Raw genomic sequence first — 21,606 nt, 5'->3', positions numbered from 1 at the left:
AACAGAGCTATTTACCGAAGGCAAAGCCTGTAAAACCTTCGTGAGTTTCTTCATATATATATTTTAAAGCATTAAGAACAACTATTCGGAAACCCTGTAAAAGCAAGTAGTAAAAAGAAAGATGTAACTCAAAGAGAAGATTACTGCATTTCAAGTCTTTGTAGCTTAGTACTATCGATTTATAATTTGTAAAGAGCTATAACCAAAGACAAATCGTTTGAAACTTTGTGTCACACACGTGGGCTTATGGTTCAGCGATGTGTGTCTGTCTGTCTGTATACACGATATCTCAAGAACGGCTGGACAGATTTCAACCAAATTTCGTAGATAGCTTTAGATATCAAATGGGAGCATCATGCCAATTAAATGCTAATTTGAATATTTTGATTAGTGATACAATTCTAAAATTGGTTCACCAATTTTGATAAAACGTGCATTTGACGGTGCTGTGAGACATTCCGCGTAGATTTTGAGCAAAAGTTTAAGTCTTTCAATTTGGAGGTGCGTACTACCTTAAGGTGGCTGAAAAGGCTATTTTTGCACCAATTCTTTTCTCAGAGTTAATGTCAAGTTTCAAGTGTTAGAATCAAGATATTTAGTTCAAATTTTCAGGATAACTCCCTTAGTTAATATTTTCTCCAAAAAATATAAAAATTGTATATTTGCAGCCATGATTTTGAAATATGACACCAGTAAATATTAAAATTAATTTTTCATATTTTTTTACATATTTGAATTTAATAATAATTGGATAGTATTAATATTACCAAATTAGTTATAAATATGTTGACATTATTTATTGTAAGATTTGAACGGCAGGATTTGTAAATAAAATTTGTTTTTATGATTTTACATGGGTTTATATATCAAAAACTATTAAAAATTCTTTCAAATTTCAAAATGAGATTTTTCAAAAAGTACTTCAAATACAGGAAAATAGTGCCATACAAATCTTATCTGTAACCTTGTTAATAGGCTGTAAAAATTCCATGTCCATATCTCATTTCAAAGTTGGATTAAATTGGTGTACAATTATGTAGGAAACTGTTATTCTGTCAAAAATGTTGAAACAAGCCATATTTGCACCCCTCTTTTGAAGTCATAGAGCAGTGTTTTTGGTTAATCTCACTTTTGGCACCTCTTTGACACTGAAAGAATCTAAAAATGCATTTACAATAGCAGTCACTCACTCTGAATGCCAGCACCGCCTTGTCAAACTTTCCTGAAAAACAGCAAATAATGACTTTCCCTTTTCAAGCATTTTAATAAAAGCTAAGGGACCTCTGCCATAGTTAATACACTAAGGACTCCCCAACTTCTTCTTATTTGATCAGTTTTTCAGAAGTTTTAACAGGCTATAACTCTGCAATGCCTTTGTGCCCAAATGTCTTGTTTTTTTATTCCACAGAGAATGTTGACTACTTTTATATTTTAATAGTTTTGTTGAAATTTATAACTGACGCTCTAGCCTTTCAAACCACCTTAACACTCAACCAGATATGAACTGAGCATGCTCACATGTGTAGTAGTGAGTCAGGGCGGTCATTTGGTTCAACTAGTCTTTATCATAGAAAATTAAATTTAATGAGGAAAATTAAATTTGCAGAAAACAAGCCAGTGAAAACTTGAGTTACTCCTTGAGCTACAAAATGAGCTCTTCACAGGTGGCAGTCGACGAAAACAGTATTGCAAAAGTTTTTATAGGTCCGAATATCTGTCCTATTGTGTATCTACCTCAAAGTATTTTTTTCGTTCAGGCAGATAATGTAACTCATAGTTACTTGTACATATATCACAAGGAGGTAAGTGTATTTATTGACCTTTCCGATGATAGTCTGCATCCTCTAATACTTACAGGGGCACGTTTATTGGTTTGGTGTTTGGATTCGCGTTGGGTGTTTTCATCAGTGCTGGTCAGGTCGTAGCAGAGCAGCTCAACGTGGAGCCGCTTCCTATACAAAGGGTAGGAGACACAGAATAAAGCACACAAGTGCATCCGCAGACATCTGTATCCAAATCCGAGACTCCTCGCATGTCATGGAAGCAGGTCGATAAGCCTTTCATTATACAATATCCCGGTCATTTCGAATTTACGCCGTTTTAAAAGTTCTGAATCATCGTGATAAACCCTTGCATGGGTGATAAAGGTCCAACAAAAAAGTACAGTTACACTGTGACCAGGCAACACATTTAGGCACAGTCAAATCAGAAGAAGAAATGTTTCGAGTCCCTTGTGTAGATCTTAAAAGAAGGAATCTCCCTCTTATGTCATATTGGCCCAATTACGGACAACAACTTCAGTTTACCCAAAGCGCTAAGTTCATATTTGAAGGCTATAGAAAGCATTGATTTGTTTCATGTAACTTAAAATTCTGTCTTTCCACAGATTTCATTCATCTGGTACCCGGGTGTTAATTTTTTCACGACGTTAGTCGTTGGCGTCGTCACCAGCGAAATCGCGAATTGCATAAAGCCATCTTTGATCAAACCAGTTGATCCTGTACTTCTGGCTGTGTTTCTGAGGTAAGCGTTTGTAGAACATAATAGTCGTGTATTAATTTTAAGAAGTAATTGTGAGATTATCAAAAGGATCAGATATTTTAGTTCTTGGTGGAAAATATGAATTCTGATCAAGAAGTGTAGGGTCTAACAAGCATGGTGTAATTTGATGTACTTGAATGTGAAAATACATAACATACAAACAGTGTTATAATATGAATAACAGACATGTATGTACAGTGTCATTTAAATGCACGGCACCAATTTCTAATTTCGGCTGTTGCAGGTACGCTGTCTAAAATTGTTATGGCTATGTTGAGGGCGCTCTGGGTTTGCTGATTTCCAAAACGTACGAATTGTTCCTTTCCCCAAAGTTGAAGTTCGCACCAAAGAACATAAGTAGTAAAGAAAGAGTGGACAACTGGGATGAAGTAAGAATTTTACACCCCATTTTATTCATTTATCTACATGAAGCGAAGGAAAATTTAACCATCCATGTAACTAAAGTATAACCCTGACCTATATACGAACTCACGCACGCGCAGCAGTGCATTGACCTGTACTAAGCAGGGAAATTCCCTGCTGAGTCATTCACATTCCAAATGGAACTTGCGCAATACACTAGCTATGACTCACTATCAGTACATCTGTCGGATCATTTGTTAGATAGATTCCGACTGTGCTGCAGCTCTGTACAGCTCCTTAAGGATTCCAGTGCTGATTCTCGTCTTCTGGAGGTAAGTATATACTTGTTTTATATGTGTTTTTCCTACGCCTATCGGAACGAGATTTTAGTCCCTACCGGAACCATAGGGATGTTGCGCAACCCTCTTTTCCAGAAGAGTCTTTCCAGGACTTTCGCAATACCGCTTTCGCAATACCGGACTTCAGTTACTTAGCAACTTGTCACGTGGTTTCAGAGGTCTGAAACTCTACAGTTTTCAGAAAAATTTCTGTGGAATTTTTTCTGAATGACTCTAGTTAACTTGTTCACCCGATAGATAAAATTTTAGTAATTTCCTCTGAACTTAAAATATGACGAAAGACCATTACTTCAAACAAAATGAGTCGTTTCAGATGAATGGTACTGATATCTAAAGTGTTCACTCTTTTATCTTTACGTACAAATGTAGTTCCTAAGTCATTCTCTATTCTATTCCCACCAACAAAACATTCAATACTCATTTCCCCTCCCCGATCTTTATCAATACTTATGATAATATCACAAGTTGTTCTGTTATCTGTTTTCATAGCATAATATCAACCAAATCGTCAAATTCATCTCCCGTAGCTAACTTTACACATCTAATGAGAACTGTACCATGTTGAAGTATTTTCATATTATCAGTCATCTGTTGATTTACAGTCTGTAAAGTTAATTCAGCTGCCTCATCACCGTCGCTTTTCAGGCCAGTTTCTTTAAAGTTGTGTCCCAAAATATCTTACTGGAACTCCGCTAGCTGTATACGAGCAATAATTCTCCCCCTCGTTTATCCACCTTCTTAATGTATTATCTACCTTCATTATTGTATTAAGAGGACTAATTTTAAGATGAATTGGTATACCAAGAAGTGCAATGTATGGATTTGTAGGAGTAAGCCAACTACGAAAATCTAACAATTTATATTTGTTTACATTGCTATCAAAATAAATCACATTCCGAGTTCCTGGTGGTTCAGCAACTCCTCCTGCAATTTCACTATCCAATATATCTAAGATGTTACGCGGCACATTATAAGGCATGAATTTCTGACTATCCCCATCCCATGTCAGAGCAAAAGGAGTAGGATCATTCGAAGCCTTTGTGGCGTCAATTACAGTTTCATCAATGTCTTTAAGTTCGGAAAATTCTACAGCATGTTCGTGGGGTGGCGCCGCGGCATTGGCTAAAACGAAATATTTTTCGCGGTCTTTATAACGAAGGACGTAATCCTTATTATGATTAGCAGCCATCTTAGTATTATTGTTAACTTTAACATCACTCAGATCTTCAAGCTCAAGATTTTGCATACGAATTGTACCTAGACCGAAGCCACTTGGATCAGACATACTCCGTAGGGACCTATATACAGTGAAAATTAAAATAATACCTTGTAATATACAATACACAGTCATGGCTTCAGCTATAGGAATGACAGTTCTCGGTGCTGTATTAAATGCAACGGCATTCACAGGAGGAAATATTATCGGTCAAAAGCTTTCTGGGAATGGTGAGGCTCTTATTGAAGAGAAAGTTCGACATGATAAAGCATTAGAAAAATTTGAACATGATCGCAACGTCTGGTCAGAAAAAAGATTACTACAGGCTGACTGGGAAAGAGAAAATCAAGCAAAGGACGCACATGCTGCGGCAGAATTAAGAGATACAGATGCAGAAATCCTGGAAGAAGCAGAAGCGGTGCAAAGCAACTCTACGTCAAGTCCAGCGCAAGCGTTAGCGCAATTCTCAGATTATTATCAACCCAGTCCTGAGCAAAAGAAATATGAAATGATTTATATTGCTGGAGGATTGGTTGTGGGATGGTTTATCTTCCGATAGGGTTACACCGGTAGGGGCCCGCTTCGGAACGACTACAATAATTCAATACAAAAGCTAGTTGGCCAGTTATTGAAATTAACTATGTTCCCATCCTGATCTGTTATCCAGATACGCATTGAATTCATGTAATCTCCCCCTTTTCTCAATGGCATAGAAATTGCTCCGTTTTTAAAATCGTAAGTAACCTTTTCACTTATTTCTCTCGTATCCCGGATGGGAAGTATTTGTAAACAGTTCGATACTTTCCCCTGTATGTATCCTCCGGAGGCACCCGAACCAAATGAAACATAATTTCCAGTAACATCGACTACATCTGAATGAACTATATATTTAGTGACTGTTAAGAAATCCACTTTCTTCGGACTAATAGTACTTTTTATAACTGGTTGTCCTCAGGTTTATCTGAAAAACCAACTACGTTGGCAAAGCTACCTGTAGCATTGAAATAAACTTTAACATCTTTAACCAAAGTTAGATAAACATGGTTTGTCGGCAGATGTTTTTCAAAATTAATTTTTTGCTTCAACCCGATTGCTTTGTTTAACGTATCAATATTGTAGTTACCCGGACGTATTGATTTAGTCTTCTTCGGTTGGTCACCTTCTTGATATTTTATTACATTATTAGTTGATGTTATGTTATGCCATGAATTATATAGTCCGCACTCTAGCAGTCTTATCTTCGTAAACTGTGTCGTGTCAATGCAAGGGTAAAAATTAACAGTGACTGGTTCACCTGTTGGCTTTCAATCCAAATGATCATTGTTGTACGTTGTATATATTACTAAGTATAAGTGTTCGATGAATATTATTACACAGTATAAGGTTCTGCAGGAAATATTTTTTCTGTTCAAGGAGATCTTTGGTCGCAACCGCGGCAGCAGTCGCACCGCCTAATTTTGCCAAGCGAGTTAAATTTGGTCGACTTGGATCGCCAACCTCTATTTTAGAAATTTGCTGGAGATCATAAGATATCCCATCGCAAGTCCTGCGATTACAATACCATCGTACATTGTGTTTACAACTGTTTTAATATCCATGATTGCTGACTAGTATATAAAATAAAAAATAAAAATAAAAAATATGGGGAGTTAATCCATCTCATACAATGTAGAGGAGCTGGCCCCCGGAGCCGCTACTGGCTCTGTTTTTTCCGCTTTCTGGGGAGGATCTTTCCGATCTGGACTCGATCGATTAACGGGACAGGGGGTATGCCGAGCACGCCCCCAATATAGCCCTAATGCAGTCAATGAACTCCCACAATTCCTAAAACAAGATAACATTTATTATACCAGCGTGAATTATTATCACACTGTTCTTTCATTGTAGGCGGTAGGTCTGCTTCAGTCGCTACCGCATCGCTATCATTAATCATTGCTTGGAGTTTCTTCTCCTTGTTTTTCCTGTTCCATTCCGCTAGTCGCTTGCCCGCAGCAACTCTCCCTGGATGCTTCGGCGGTAACGTCACTTTCTCTATGTTGCGCTGTGTCGGAATCGTTTCCGTTTCCGGTGTGGGCTCCGTCGTCGTTTCCGTTTGCTGAGTCGGCGAAGTTGAATCCATTTATTTCAGGTACTATATTAAACCCGATTTTTTTAAAATTTAAATGTTTACCCGTAATTAAACCGGTGGAAACTAGAGCAAGTATGGGGCCCCACGTGTACGCTATCCGTCCTGATAATCTTTTTATTTCACTGTTTAGAATAAATCTTTTTTAAGATCAGTGGCATAGTTATCTCGATCATCGATTGGAACTACCTGACTTATTGCACGGGCTCCTAGATCTATGAAACTTTGAGTGATATTATCACTTATAAGAGAACTGTATTTCGCTTCATAGACTTTAAATGCTTTATTCACCGTTTCATCTCCCCATTTTTCTACGTCAGCAATTGAAATCTCCTTACCAAAAAATAACTTGCTTTGACCACTTGCGATGACACAGAGTTTTTTTCACGTTTCGTCTCTATTATGGATCGATTATTGTCCGACGCTGCGGTTGGTAGTGCCACAGTTGTATTTGCCGATGTCTTTATTAAATTCTCCATTGTTTGCAGTATATTATCTATTCTTAGTAAAAAATAAAAAATTCGTTTAAACCTGAATCCGAAATATAATATTAACATGGTCTGGAATGTTAGTACCATTCCGAAGTATGGAAAATTCTCCTCCATTTAAATCTATCTGTATATAGAAACACAAATCATGAGTACAGACTTATTCCCAGTTGCTTTTCAATTGAATAAGACGAGCATACCAACAGTACAGCATTCTGATATTCCTTCCAAACCGAACGGAGGAATAAAACCTATTCTCATGGACTTAGAAATATATGTAACGCCGACAGAAAAATTTACTTTTCATCCACGGGATGTGTTCAAAGATAATGTAATCACTCATAGAACAGCAAAAGAAAGTAATGTCTGGCTGGGCGGCCCAAAGATGAAATACTGGGACCAGCAATTAAATTTCGCCGTATGGTGCAGCACTACTGGTTGCGGTATATCATTCGCCCATCTCGTCGATAAGAAATTTCCTCCGCAAATACGATCATTCTGCCGTTTCCATGTATATTTTACAATACGTAGGATCCTTCACGAAATGGGCGTTGCACTTCCAGACGATACCCCCACCTTCAAATCCGGCGACAATCCGTACAATCTCGTCCAATATGAACTTCTCTGTACAGAATTTGGAAATATAAGCCCAACGATATAAGCCAACGAAGTCCGACTTTCGATATCGAAAGGTCAAAATAAAGGTCTTGGTTATGGTTATGAATATTACACTAATCGTGGCCCTGTTCGACAGCCAAAAGCGATATACAACGGTCGGGACTTTTTCCTCTCCGCCGACGGAGGCGTTTTCTATACACATACCATTTTTGGAAAGAAAAAACATGTACTGTCCGACAAAGAACGACCGCACTACTATTTCTTCCGAATGATGGATCGGAGGGACAATATAATAGTTTCATCCCTCTGACAGGAGACTCCGGACTAACAAAGGCCGGTCTCGCTCGCCTCAATGAAAGCCTTGAAGCCTACGTATATTGCATACTCGGCGCACAAGCGAATATTCGTAGTACCATAGTAGGCGATACTGGCAGTGCACAGCAAGTCCGAAAAGAATTCGGTGTTCTCCTCGAAGATGAAATTCGTAATACAGACAAAGTAATCAGTTATCGGCGATATCAAGACACAATAATGAATACTGGTGTCAAACTTGATATGGCAGTCTCACCAAATTTACTTCTCTTACCGTCTGAGATGGTCATTCTTTCGGGCCCGGCAATCTCGGGTTATAATAATGAATTGCAATACGCAACAGAATCTATGGTCTTCGGGTGAATGGTGATATAAACACGGAAGTTCGAGAAAGTGCTGTACACGAGATGGAAGGGGAGGCGGATCCTGTGAAGTGGCAGGACGAGCCCGGAGAGTCACCACCACCTCACAATGACACGACTCGGATTCCTAAGGCAGCAGCCGTGACCGGCGCAGACCCTATTCACGAATATGGTAAATTGGTTTGTTATCTTTAGCAATATTCATTACTATTGTAGGTACTGGAATAAAGTCACTAACTATATAGTTCATTCAGATGCTGTCGATGTGACTGGGTTTCATCTAACTCGAACCAGTAACTTAAAAGAACTAGAAGAGATTCATTAATTTACAGTATATAGATCCAGAGGAAATGTCAATATACGTAACCCCACCATTCAACATGATTATAACTGGACCGACATATTCTGGCAAAACAGAATTTATGTTGGACCTCCTCACCGGTCCGTACTTAAGGAAATTCGAATATGTGATATTCATTTGCCCAACATTCATGAATAATAAAGCGTATAATAGAAGATTCATTTTCACCGATGATAATGTGTTTATATTTCCAGTCGGACTCGATGCAGTGGATGATACATTAACCTACGTGCATAAAGAATGGGCTGGAACGAACACTTAATAATCCTCGACGACTGCGCCTCGTCCAAAGATATGAAGAAGCGCAGTAACGTTTTAGTCCAACTTGGTTTCAGCGCAAGGCACGACGGATTATCTGTCTGGGTTCTGACTCAACAATATACTAGTATTAGTAAACCATTCAGGGAAAACATACAGATGTTAGTACTATTTTACACACCGAACAAGATAGACAACAAACTATTATAAAAGAATATGGAATGGAGGTGTCAGAACGGGAAGCCGTGGGCCTAATCAAGCAATTGAAAAGTAGGCCATTCAGTAAACTAGTATTTCGTTTACGGAATCCGTACGACATAAAATTATTCGTATAATATAGCAATTATGGAAGCTGAAGCCGAAGGCTCCGCTGAAGGCACTCTTAGAGAATTATATTACAACCCGAAAACTGGTTTTGGAGGTGTACAAAAATTGTATGACGCAGCACGGGCCAGCGGACTGAAAGTGACCAAGAAAGAGGTGCAGGAGTGGTTAAAAACTCAGCTAACTTATAATCTACATAAACCGGTACCTCGTACTCGTGCTACGGGCCGGCGCGTTTTTGTAACATCGATAGACTCACAGTGGCAGGCTGACCTCGTGGAATTCCCTCCCCCGTTCGCAAAAGAGAATCGTAACATTCGATACATGCTAACAGTAATCGATGTGCTAAGCAAATATGCATGGGCCAGGCCGATACAGTCAAAAACGGCTGATGATACGTTGAAGGCACTACAAGACGTGATTAAGAAATCTGGGAGAAGACCCAACAAACTTCAAACAGATGAGGGGCGGAATTTACGAACCGAAAAATGCAGGGGTGGTTGGAGGAGGTGGGAATTCACTGGTTTCACACCTACAGTGACAAAAAAGCTAGCGTTGTTGAACGTTTTAATCGGACTCTTAAGACGATGATGTGGAAATACTTCACATATAAACAGACACGTGAATGGCTTTCTATTCTACCACAACTTCTCGAGAATTACAACAACACCGTTCATGGAAGTATCAAAATGAAACCCAGGGACGTAACAGAGGAGAACGATTGGCAGGCATTTTATACACTATTCGGTCCTGAGTTGGCAGCCGGGGGAGTTAACCCTGAATTCAAGCCGGAGAACGGGTTCGAATTACAAAATACAAGACCACTTTTAAGAAAGGATATTTACCAAATTGGACAGAGGAGATTTTCGTAGTTTCAAAAGTTGTGTACGCAGCTGGCTTGGGAACACCACCAGTTTACAAAATAAAAGATCTGAATGGAGAGGAAATACTCGGCACTTTCTACTCCGATGAACTTCAGAGCGCACCTTCAGAACGCGACGAGCTGTACAGAGTAGAACGAATTTTGAAGACGAAAAAAATTAGAGGAAAGAAATACTATCTGATAAAATGGAAAGGTTATCCAGAAAGTTTCAATAGTTGGGAGCCAGAGGAAAATGTTATTAGTACTACGTAAGTACTTCGTAAGTTCCTGTCCATGGTACGTAAGTACTTCGTAAGTTCCTGTCCATGGTACTTGTCAAGTACTACGTAAGTACTAACGTAAGTATTTACAAAGTTATTCAATAAGTACCATGGAAAAAGTCTTAATTTCTTGAAAGCCGAAAGTGTCAGTTTACCACCCCACTTCCACCCCCCACCTGGCCAAGTATTTATCATGTACTGTCGTAAGTAATGTTCACTTATTGCATCTTTTTCGGCAGTATGTGGATGAGGTGGTACCCCCTCAGTTCCTGAACATATTAAGTTTGCAAGATCTTCAAAACGACTTCTCATGTTACCACAGTCCGTTCTTTCGAGTCCCCCTTTTTCAGCTTTATCGATAAGTTCTGGTTGAAGTATAATGTACACAACTGACATGAGCCATAGACAAGTAACTTCAAAGTCCGGTGTTACAGAACCGTAGGGTTTCATAATGTCAAGTGCTCGTAGGTCAAACGAAGCATTATAAGCACACACAGATTCACAAGCGTTAAGAAGTTTGTGTATGTTCTTGAGTGAGACTCGTGGTTGTTCTAGTTGTTCTTGTCCAGGTGGGAAGTACGCTTTTTCAAGTTCCTCCTTGCTGAAACCGTCTATTAAAAATCCCTGGCCACAGCTATCGCGTGCCGAAGGGCCGCCGCTCCATGCAATTCCAAAGTCAAAAGCTCGTGGATATTCTACTGGCCCGACTGTCTCAGTATCAATTGTTGGATTAAGTATATTCTTGAGAACGAGGGGGGTAAGAGCGTTCCGAATTACCAAACATGGAAGTCTGTAGTCATTACAAATTTCTAAGAAAGTCTGTTTGAACTTGTTGTGAATCTCTTCTAGTTCTTCTAAGGCGGCTATTTCGTACGACCTGGCTCGAGTCAACACATTCCGCCTGCAATAATCCCAAGGCATATCTTTGAATATGATAATGAAACTGGGTAAATGGTCAAATGCTCTAGAAACAATCTTTTTTTCTTCCCACTCCGTGGAAACGCCCCGGATTCGAGAAAAAGTCAGATGTTGAATTATGGAAGAGTCACAAATAATGTATTGTTCTGAAGGGAGGTCCTCCCACTCCCCCTCCCTCCTCCTCCCAGCCTGACATTGTAAACTAAGCGTATGTTCTATAAACTGGTTCTGAAAATCGGCAATCGAAACGTGGGTGACACGCCCATTATAAAAGTCGGCAATGTTGCTGGAAAAACTAGTGTCAAATTCTGGTACGTGATACGGATCCAAATTTATTGCATCGTAACTCTTACCACTTCCAGTTGGTCCATTTATGAATATGTATGACATTTTAGGATACTATATCATAGAAAAATTTTTTTTAAATTATTTTTATTAAGATATATACGATAAGACAATGACAATCCTTTCTATTTCAACTGCAATAAAAATACTTGAAACCGGAGAAGAGAATATTCAAATCAGTGACGAAGGGAAACTCATATTTGGTGAATCTTTGGTAGATCCTTTCATATACGTAGACAGTGAGCTAGAAGTGGTTTTCAACATCGGACCTAAATATGGTTCGGGAGGTGATCCTGCTACATGCGATGAAATGTGTGTTCGTTGGCAACCGAGTCTTCAAAAGTTTACTGATTTGATAATATTCCGTACCCTAGGTGAAAGTTTCGATGCAAGCACTGCTAAAAGTTATGCTGCAAGCCTGGCCGCTCACTCCAAGAATAATTCCTGCGGATTTTACAATCCATCTAAAGTGTATCAGAAGCGAGGGAGCGGGGCGCAGCCGGGCATGAGGTATTTTAAATTTCAGTTTAAAAGCGCTACATGTATTGATATGGTTCAAGAAATTGACTGCGGTTTTAAAACAGTGAGCCCGTTACTACCAGTCCGAGAAAATCCTGCTATTGTACCTCGTAATATCCGAAAAGGTAGTAAGATAGAATTCTTAGCATTTAAACCGCGCTTAAGTAAGCGTGCTCTTTCTTTCACTGTTGAGAGATTAATATTTTGTGCTGCGCCTAATAAACCAGAAATTCAAGATGCGGAAGAACTAGTCGACTTAGAAAGATTAGGCGAGATATATAAACAAATAAATGCTGCCAAAAATATTATAGTGGATTTTGATGACCTATCATAGAATAATTATTTTTTCATTTTAAAAATTTTTAGGATAGTATATATCATAAAGATTATTATGGCCCGTCGATTACATACAGCATTCAAGGGAGCAGTTTTACGAAAAGAATTTCCTGAAGTCAAGCGAGTCAAGGATATCGGGGAGCTGGTGGATATTGAAGGTATGGTCAAAGAAACGGAACGAAAGATGTACTCTGTTTATACCGAAATGGAAGTCAAATTATCGGATCCGAAAACTGGTAATACACAACCGCGTTCATTGTATGTTAAATTAAATGATACATACACAAAAGATGTAAGAGGATCGGGATCGGATGTGGGGCAACAATTAATAGATCGCTACGATCGTATGCTTGATACAATTGAAAATGTTGAGGGTTCTGGTCTCGTTCTCGAGGAGATACTTAATTTTGAAGTAATTCTAGTAGAAGTTTTACTTGGGGCTGGGGCTCCTACGGGAACGGAACGAGTCCAACTTCCCGGATGGTTAAAAAATAAGCATTGTGTTAGCGATCTGGTGCTACCTTCGGGCAGCGAGAACTGTTTTCAATACGCCATCGTAGCAAGTTTAAAGTTGACCGACCCCGAGTTTCGTGAAAAGAAATGTGGTCAGGTAAGGAGAAAATGGAATACGTACGCCCCATTTATGGCTGACTACTGTTGGGAAGGTATTCCCTTTCCTACGCCCGCCGATCTGACTGTATTCAGGCGCTTCGAGCAGCAAAATCCAGGCATCAAACTTCAAGTATTTCAGATCTACGAAAATGATCCCGCTCCCCCGTCTGACATAACTGTGTTATATAGTGCCCCTGGCGGAGCCGATAGGAATCAAATAGCAAATATCTTACTGATAGTTGGCGAAGACGGCGGCCGTTCTCACTTCGTACCAATTACTGCGGAAAATCGCCTTCGTAATTCTCGTACTAATCGAAAGAATGAGCGCAGACGGAAGTGTATTTGTATGGTTTGTAAAAGAGGTTTTAAGTCAACAGAAGAATTAGAAAAACATCAGGTATACTGTGGAACAGACACTGCCCAGCCAGATTTTCCTAAGGAAGTGTGTCAATTTGAAGGACATCGGAAGAAGGTTCCTTCTCCCTACGTCGTCTATGCAGATACTGAGGCAATTATTGAGAAGGGGACCGGCCGGCACATTCCAATTTGTCTTTCGTATGTTATGGTGGAACGGGGCCCGGGTCGACCCACTGTTTATGGTAAAAGAACATTCACAGGTCTCTCCTGTGTTACAGACTTTCTGAAGGATATGAAAGAACGGGCCGAGTATTATTCGAAATCGTATTATTGGAAAATAATACCGATGAGGGATCCTTCTAATTACCGGCGCGACGGATGTGATCCAGTCTGTATTGCATGTGGAGAGCCGGCAGGATACCGAGTAGTGAAGGAGGAGGCGACCTTCTATTGCGAAGGATGCCGGCCGTCGAGAACCATTCCTATCTACTTTCACAACCTCAAGGGATACGATGGTTCTTTTATTTTGAAAGAATTACATGAAATCGTTACCGAAGGAGATGATGGGGAAACCCCCGGACCAGAGCCTAAAATCATAGCTAAGACGAGCAATGGGGAATTATGGGTCTCTCGAAAACATTTATTTTTCACGCCTCAATTGTTGTTGCCGGAGGAAGAGGGAGATAAAGAGACGTTTCTTTTCTATAAAGTTTATGGACAGTGCTCAGCTGATGATGGGGTCATTGGCGAAGTTGGCAAAAACTGTGCCGGAGGATGGGTGGACGGCGGCGCCACTTTCGTACCCGGACATTCAAAGGGCGAAAGGTTTCTTCCCCTACGAATATTTAGACTCGGTTGACAGACTGGGAGAGAACCAGCTCCCGGAGAGGGGGGAATTTTATAGCGAATTGACGGAAGAGGGGATTTCTGAGTCTGATTACGAACATGCATTAAGAGTATGGGACGAAGTTGGATGTAAGACGATTCGTGATTATATGGAATTCTATTGTGAGACGGATGTTCTCCTTCTTGCTAATATATTCGAAAATTTTCGCGACACATGTTTAGAAGCATATAAGTTAGATCCGGCCCATTACATGTCAGCGCCTGGCTTGACATGGGATGCTATGTTACTTTACACGGGTAATAAGTTTAAACTCATTCAAGATGCTGAGCAGATGACTTTCGTACAACGGGGAATACGAGGAGGTATCAGCCAGTGTAATATTCATTATTTACAGACAAATCATCCGGCTTACGCTGGCGCCGCCGGCGGGAATTACGATCCAGAGAAGCCGGTGACCGAAATAAAATATCTCGATGCAAACAATCTCTACGGCTGGGCAATGAGTCAGGCAATGCCTACGGGCGGACTTCATTGGATGACGATGGAAGAGTGGGAGGAATGGGCCGGCGGCGGAGCGGGGGGCGGAGCCGGAGCGTGGGGACCCGGCGCCACCTTTCCACCAAGTTTTCTAGAAGTAGACTTAGAATACCCAGCCGAATTACATGAAGAACACAGCGATTTGCCATTAGCACCGCATCACTATGAATTCCGAGGCAGGGCGGTCGACTGATTACAAGTGTGATGGATAGAGAGTCCTATGTCTTACACTACAAGTTGCTGGAATTCTATCTTCGGATGGGAATGAGATTGAAAAAGATTTATCGGGTGCTTGCTTTCGATGAAGCTCCATGTCTCGCGAAATATATTGACTTTAACACTAAAATGAGGACAAAGGGGAGGACAGATTTTGAAAAGAATTTCTATAAGCTGATGAATAATGCAATGTTCGGTAAGACAATAGAAGATGTTCGAAAGTACAGAGACTTTAAATTTGTTTCGGACTGGAACGGCACGGATAGTGGACGTAAAAAGATTCAGAAGTATAATCCAAAGATGAAACATATAACTTTCATAACTTCCGAAGAGGATGGCGATTCCTGCGACAGTGCCCTACTGGAACTGAAAACGGATGAGCATAGATATGTAAACCAGTTTTCATCGGCGCCGCAGTACTGGAACTTTCTAAGCTGCTTATGTATGAGACGCATTACAATTACTTTCGGGTCCAGTTCCCTGGAATACGATTAGCCTACATGGATACTGACAGTTTTGTTTACAGTGTACCGATCCCGAACGCCTCCCCGGACCCGGACGGCTCACGCGTCAGCACTTTCAATGATATAGTCCGAGAAGATGTGAAAAGAATGGTGAGAAGTCTATATATGATACTAGTGGGATGAGTGGGCCATGGTGGCCCCCAACTTTCCGAAGATTAATAAAAAGTGATAGGTAAATTTAAAGATGAGTTGAATGGTGAACCTATTCTTGATTTTGTCGGCATACGCTCGAAAGTGTATGCTTTTCGAACTCCAACTTCGGAGACGAAAAAAATAAAGGGGTGAAAGATGTTTGTGTTAGAAAACATTTGAACTTTGAAGATTATAAAGATCTGTTTGAAACTGGGAAGAAGCCGGAGCCGGCACAATTTGTACAGTTTGTACGGAAAAAGGCTGGAGAAATCCGTAGTGAAAAGCGTAGTAAAATCATGATGGCGCCAAATGATATCAAACGTGTGCAGTTATACAATCTGAACACGGGCGAATGGCTGGCAGAAACATGGCCGATAGCACTGACCTCCCCTTCGAATAGAAATGGAGTTAAAATTGTAAAGACTTTAATCTACTATTTTCAATAGAGACTAGGGCATCACTGATAACATAAATGTGAGCAAATATATTGACATCGTGAGCGTCATCGCCAACCTTAATTGAGGTGTCTTTCTTCAGAATTTCAAGTTGAATTCCGTCCTTTGTGTTCATTACTTTTAAACCATTTCCATGAAACTCAATATCTTTAAGCTACGCAGATCGATAAACAGACAAAATTTATTCTTCAAATAATCGACCTCATCTATATCAATTTCACACCAATCTTTATCTTCAGCAAAATACCGTCGCACCTCTCGCCAAAATTGTCTTGGTATCATCTTCTGAGCGTACACTTTATTTGCAATGCCTTCGATTGATACAGACACAGATTCAATGTAGGGGTTAAAGAAAAATTCACTGTTCAGTTCTGCATGATACTGATTTTTAGTGAAGAGTATTGCGATACCTCTAATGCTACGTCGTGGTACATTTATATTTTCATTGATAACTGTGTCCGATTCTTTGAATGGGATTGTTCTAAAATAATGTATATGCTCGTAAAGGTAACTTTTTCCACCGTTGTAATAACCAGCAGTTGACCTCGCGAGTTCGGGGTCAGAAATTGTTTCGTATTCCATTTGAATGTTTTTTAATTTATAATTGGCTGTAAAATATTATTATAAGCGATAAGTAATTGTAAGATGGGTGCAAGCGTAATTTCCCATTCAATATGACTCCCTAACGCTGATGGATATGCAACTCCAGGGCCTGTTATGAGGGGATGAGTGAGACGAATAGCATATTTTGTTTTATATGTGTCGAAAAGTAACTTATCGCCCATGACGGTGGCATCTGCATCGGTAGAACGCTTCTCAATTTTCTTAGATTTTCGTTCTGAATTCCGTACAGTGTCATGTTAGTTCTCTCCTTTTTATGTTTGAAGAGATCGCGATAACATTCAATAAGGTTATATTTATTCAAATCGAAAAGTGTCTGACCCTCAAATGTGAGTTTCATACGCTCCACCAAATTTTTTGCAACATTTTGTACTACTCGGTTATTTTCATCTCCCATTACTTCAAGATCAAAAACCAGGTTGAAAGTATCTGGAACTAGGACTACTCCGCTTTCTAACTTCGGACATCGTATGATAAGTGTCTGGCCTGGATCTGCCTCACTTGGATTATGAGCAATCACGTGATGAGTTCTTTCTGACTTCGTTCCATTCGGTATTCGGTTGGTGAAAGTCGGTGATAATGTTCTATCGTACCCCATTTTTCGTGTAATGTATATAGTAGAAAAAAAAAAGAAAATAAATCACATCTTACATTTCACTTCGTGTATATAATGACTTAGAAGAAAAATCACATCTTTACATAAATATTTCCGTCTGACTGAAAGATAAATCGATTGCCTGTGTCGCGAATCAATCGAAGAACCCAATATTCTTGGAGATGATGAGCCTCTTGGTCATCCTCAGTATCCTGGAATACAGCTATGAATTCTAGTCGCTTAAAGAAGTTAGTCTTTTGACATTCCTTCACGAAAGCTAAAATGTTATGATAAAGATTATCATCTTTGAGTCGGACACCTGGATTTGCTCGAAGGATATGGCGATTTACCCGCCGGAGTTTGCACCATTCCAATTCGACAGAGAAACCAAACAGGTCTTTATTTTTAGAAAGAAACTTTGCAATATTCTTTTCACCAAACATGTTGATGCCATATTAATACATAATTTTATTTATAATGACTAATGTTAAACCAGTTAAAAATATCCATAGCTGTTCTCCGACAAATCCGACAACCGATCCTGCTGTTTTTAATAGAAAACTTACGAGGGAGCCGATTAAACCTGGTATTGCAGCAGCACTTTTTGCGGCCAAGGTTTTTAACCATTCGCCAAATTGCTTTACAATTTCTTTCGCTTTTGTATATACTTTGGGCGGACCTGAACCTCCTGCGTTTGCTCCAGTTCCTGCTCCTGCTCCTCCTCCTCCTCTAGTCACAGCCAGGGCAATTGTTGATATTGTCATTCCAAGGGCAGTCAGTATTGCAGCGATTGTAATACCATTTCGTTTAAATAACTCTGTCAGCTTCAGCCTCAGTGATAATTCTGGATCAGAAATTACATCACGAAGAGACCTAGTCGTAGCCAGACTTTCACGTGCCTCACTGATCTTATCATGTTCGTATTCAATTCGATTGTCAATTTTAGCTTCTCTTGTTATGAGTTCAGCTAGTAGTTTTTCAGCTTTTACTTTTGCTTGGGTGTGTTCTACAGGAATTTCCTCTAACTGTTTTTCAACTTCTCTTTTCTCTAGCCTTATTTTAACTTTTTCATTGTTAAGCTCGCCAAGACGCATATTCGCAATCCTTAATTCATCATTAATAGCTCTATATTCTGGGTTTTCATTATTCCATTTTTCGATTTTATTTTCGATAGTATGTATTTCATCGGCATTATCGCTAAAATGTACTCGTAAATCTGTTATTCTATCTCTGAGTCGTCCAATGTCGTAGGGTTTGAGTTTATCGGCCGGCCTTTTCAATAACATTTTTGCTTCATTATCAGTCAATTCTGATACAAAATCTGGATCTATTCCTAATATATCTTTTTTAAATTCTGCAGCTCCCTTACCTTTTATTGAGGAGGGCATTAAAGACTTCGTGCTTTTATTTGATGTCAGCCTAGCGTCTCGATAATACAGCTCTCCATCCCTAATACTAGCATTCGTATGCATTAATTCTCGTTTATGTGCATCAGTAATCCTATTACTATCTAAGTATTGGTTAGCCGTTATATCTGTAATTTCTCCTCTCTGTCTAATCAACGACTCACCTGCGGGTCTGTCGCTTGAGCCGGCCTGGAAAGGCTCGGCTTCTGCAAGGGCATTATCGTTGTTTATGAAGGATGTTTCAGCAGTAGCGTCATCATCATCATTTAAATTTGCATCAACGAAATCCTGGATTGGTATATCTTCTCCTCCTTCTGCCATATTGTCTTTCTATATTACTACAATTATTTTTTATCATCCCTTACATATACAGTAAAAATGCACATCTCAGTTGTTGAAAGCGTTGAACAATTGGCCGACTATATAGAAAGAACAAGTGCTGCATATCGACGAAGTTATAAATTAATGGGTCGAATTGATATGGCTCTTAATATTACTAAAGGAATTCTTGTAAGTTCTGCTGTAATAGCAGCAATTCCAACAGTTCCGGTACTGTTAGCCTTAACTCCTATACCAGGTGTTGTTATTGATGTGATACAAGGGAAAACGGGTGTAGCAAAGAGACGAGAGAAATATAAACATTATTATGTTCAATATAAACAGCTGCTTACACAAATACAAGAAAAAGGTGCAACCCTTCGGAACGAGGAGGTCCCGGGGTCAGAACTTATTCAGGACATATTCAAACAGGCATTAGAAATACAAAAACAAGAAGGATTTAGTCCCCCTCTGGAGCGATATCTACGATATTATGGATTGAATGGATATGAAAGTTAGTTAACTAGAGTCGTTCAGAAAAAATTCCACAGAAAATTTTTCTGAAAACTGTAGAGTTTCAGACCTCTGAAACCACGTGACAAGTTGCTAAGTAACTGAAGTCCGGTATTGCGAAAGCGGTATTGCGAAAGTCCTGGAAAGACTCTTCTGGAAAAGAGGGTTGCGCAACATCCCTATGGTTCCGGTAGGGACTAAAATCTCGTTCCGATAGGCGTAGGAAAAACACATATAAAACAAGTATATACTTACCTCCAGAAGACGAGAATCAGCACTGGAATCCTTAAGGAGCTGTACAGAGCTGCAGCACAGTCGGAATCTATCTAACAAATGATCCGACAGATGTACTGATAGTGAGTCATAGCTAGTGTATTGCGCAGTTCCATTTGGAATGTGAATGACTCAGCAGGAATTTCCCTGCTTAGATCAGGACAATGCACTGCTGCGCGTGCGTGAGTTCGTATATAGGTCAGGGTCATACTTTAGTTACATGGATGGTTAAATTTTCCTTCGCTTCATGTAGATAAATGAATAAAATGGGGTGTAAAATTCTTACTTCATCCCAGTTGTCCACTCTTTCTTTACTACTACATAATGTGAAAATTTCACAAAGTTCGACCAAACCCAAATGGAGTTAAATTTTTTACAATGTTGAAAACGGGAAAAAAGAAGCCAGAAAATCGGGTGATTTACATAAATGTGAATGAATTCACACTTCTTTCTCATCAAACTGCTTGTCTTTGCAAAAAAGTGATTTTAGCAAAATACGCGATGTTTTGTGCAACACCACCTTGAGTGATTATGAGACCCAATAATGGCAACTAACTCTGAAATCAATGTATACTCTGGACGGTACGAAGTAAGACTATGGTGACAATTTTTACTGGCCATTTTGTGAGCATTTTGTGAAAATACTTGTGAACAAGTCAATTTGCGCATATCTATAACTACTTAAAAAGCGATCAATATGATTTTAGTCATACAAGATATCTCAATAATGCGAACCCGATAATTAAATTTAGTGTGCGTCTCAATCAATGGACAAGTTACAATTCGTTAGACACATAACTTCAGTTTCAATTCGCTCGTACATCGAAGTGAAACTTGCGAAGTATAACTTATCTTCGCAACTATGGTAGATAACACTATGATGCATATTTTAATATCTTATTGACTGTACTTGTTTCACAGACCAAAACATCCGAAAAGTGAAGCTGGCAATGGGATCAAGGAAGATAAAATACCGTTGAAGGAAGAAGGGAGTGATATGGATGGAAATTCAGATAAATTGGACTAATATACTACAGTTAGGAGTCGATGTAAAAATATCGAAAGATTCTCAAAATCATGAATATTGTAGCATAGGTTTTATGAACTTAGGCCTTCTGTAAGAACCTTTTGGAGGTCTTGAAAGTCGTCAAGTGTGTTAGTGATTGTGTTTGGGAGCGACTTACATGTCGTGTATATTTTCTTTGACGGGAAAATCCAGAAGACTATATGTCTGCAGTTGGTAAAAAGTTGAATGTAGCACATTGTCTCGTTAGTCATTATGATTTGTCAATAAACATCAATTGAATCAAACTGTCAAATATCGATCAATATTTGAAATATCAATCGATGCCATGGATTCACTTGTACAGTTTTGCAGTTTCATCAACCAGGACATTGGACATTGAAAATGCAATCAATGTTACATTGTGACATCCCTGTGCGATGGTCGCAAACAGAGGAACATTAGTCCACTTCTTCACACTCCTGCCAGAATAGTACTTATTGTTTCAAATTTTCTCCTAATCTGAAGTCTACGAAAGTTAGTAAAGATGGCGTAAGGCAAGTAAAATCTGACAGCTTTAGTTTATTTTCCGCACAGACGATATGGTTA

At 39.4% G+C, this 21,606-nt stretch overlaps 1 protein-coding gene across 1 annotated transcript; it reads left to right on the top strand.

Annotated features, from left to right (window-relative positions):
• Nucleotides 1-1,510: 1,510 nt before the first annotated feature.
• On the top strand, nucleotides 1,511-21,305 carry LOC139122163 (uncharacterized). The gene is made up of 4 exons (XM_070687581.1): nucleotides 1,511-1,528; nucleotides 1,835-1,963; nucleotides 2,387-2,523; nucleotides 20,916-21,305. The coding sequence occupies exons 1-4, from the start codon at nucleotides 1,511-1,513 to the stop codon at nucleotides 21,019-21,021; spliced, it is 390 nt and encodes a 129-aa protein (XP_070543682.1). The 3' UTR covers nucleotides 21,022-21,305.
• Nucleotides 21,306-21,606: the final 301 nt, after the last annotated feature.

Source organism: Ptychodera flava, chromosome 21 (assembly GCF_041260155.1).
Source record: "Ptychodera flava strain L36383 chromosome 21, AS_Pfla_20210202, whole genome shotgun sequence".
Taxonomy (NCBI): Eukaryota; Metazoa; Hemichordata; class Enteropneusta; family Ptychoderidae; genus Ptychodera; species Ptychodera flava.
Note: the sequence above shows the minus strand (reverse complement) of the source record. Positions and strands in the feature narration are given on the sequence as shown.

Excerpts from the sequence above, each read along its gene's own strand:
- LOC139122163 (XM_070687581.1), top strand. Across the intron at positions 1,964-2,386 it reads AGCCGCTTCCTATACAAAGG|ATTTCATTCATCTGGTACCC; the intron begins GTAGGAGACACA and ends GTCTTTCCACAG. Across the intron at positions 2,524-20,915 it reads CTTCTGGCTGTGTTTCTGAG|ACCAAAACATCCGAAAAGTG; the intron begins GTAAGCGTTTGT and ends CTTGTTTCACAG.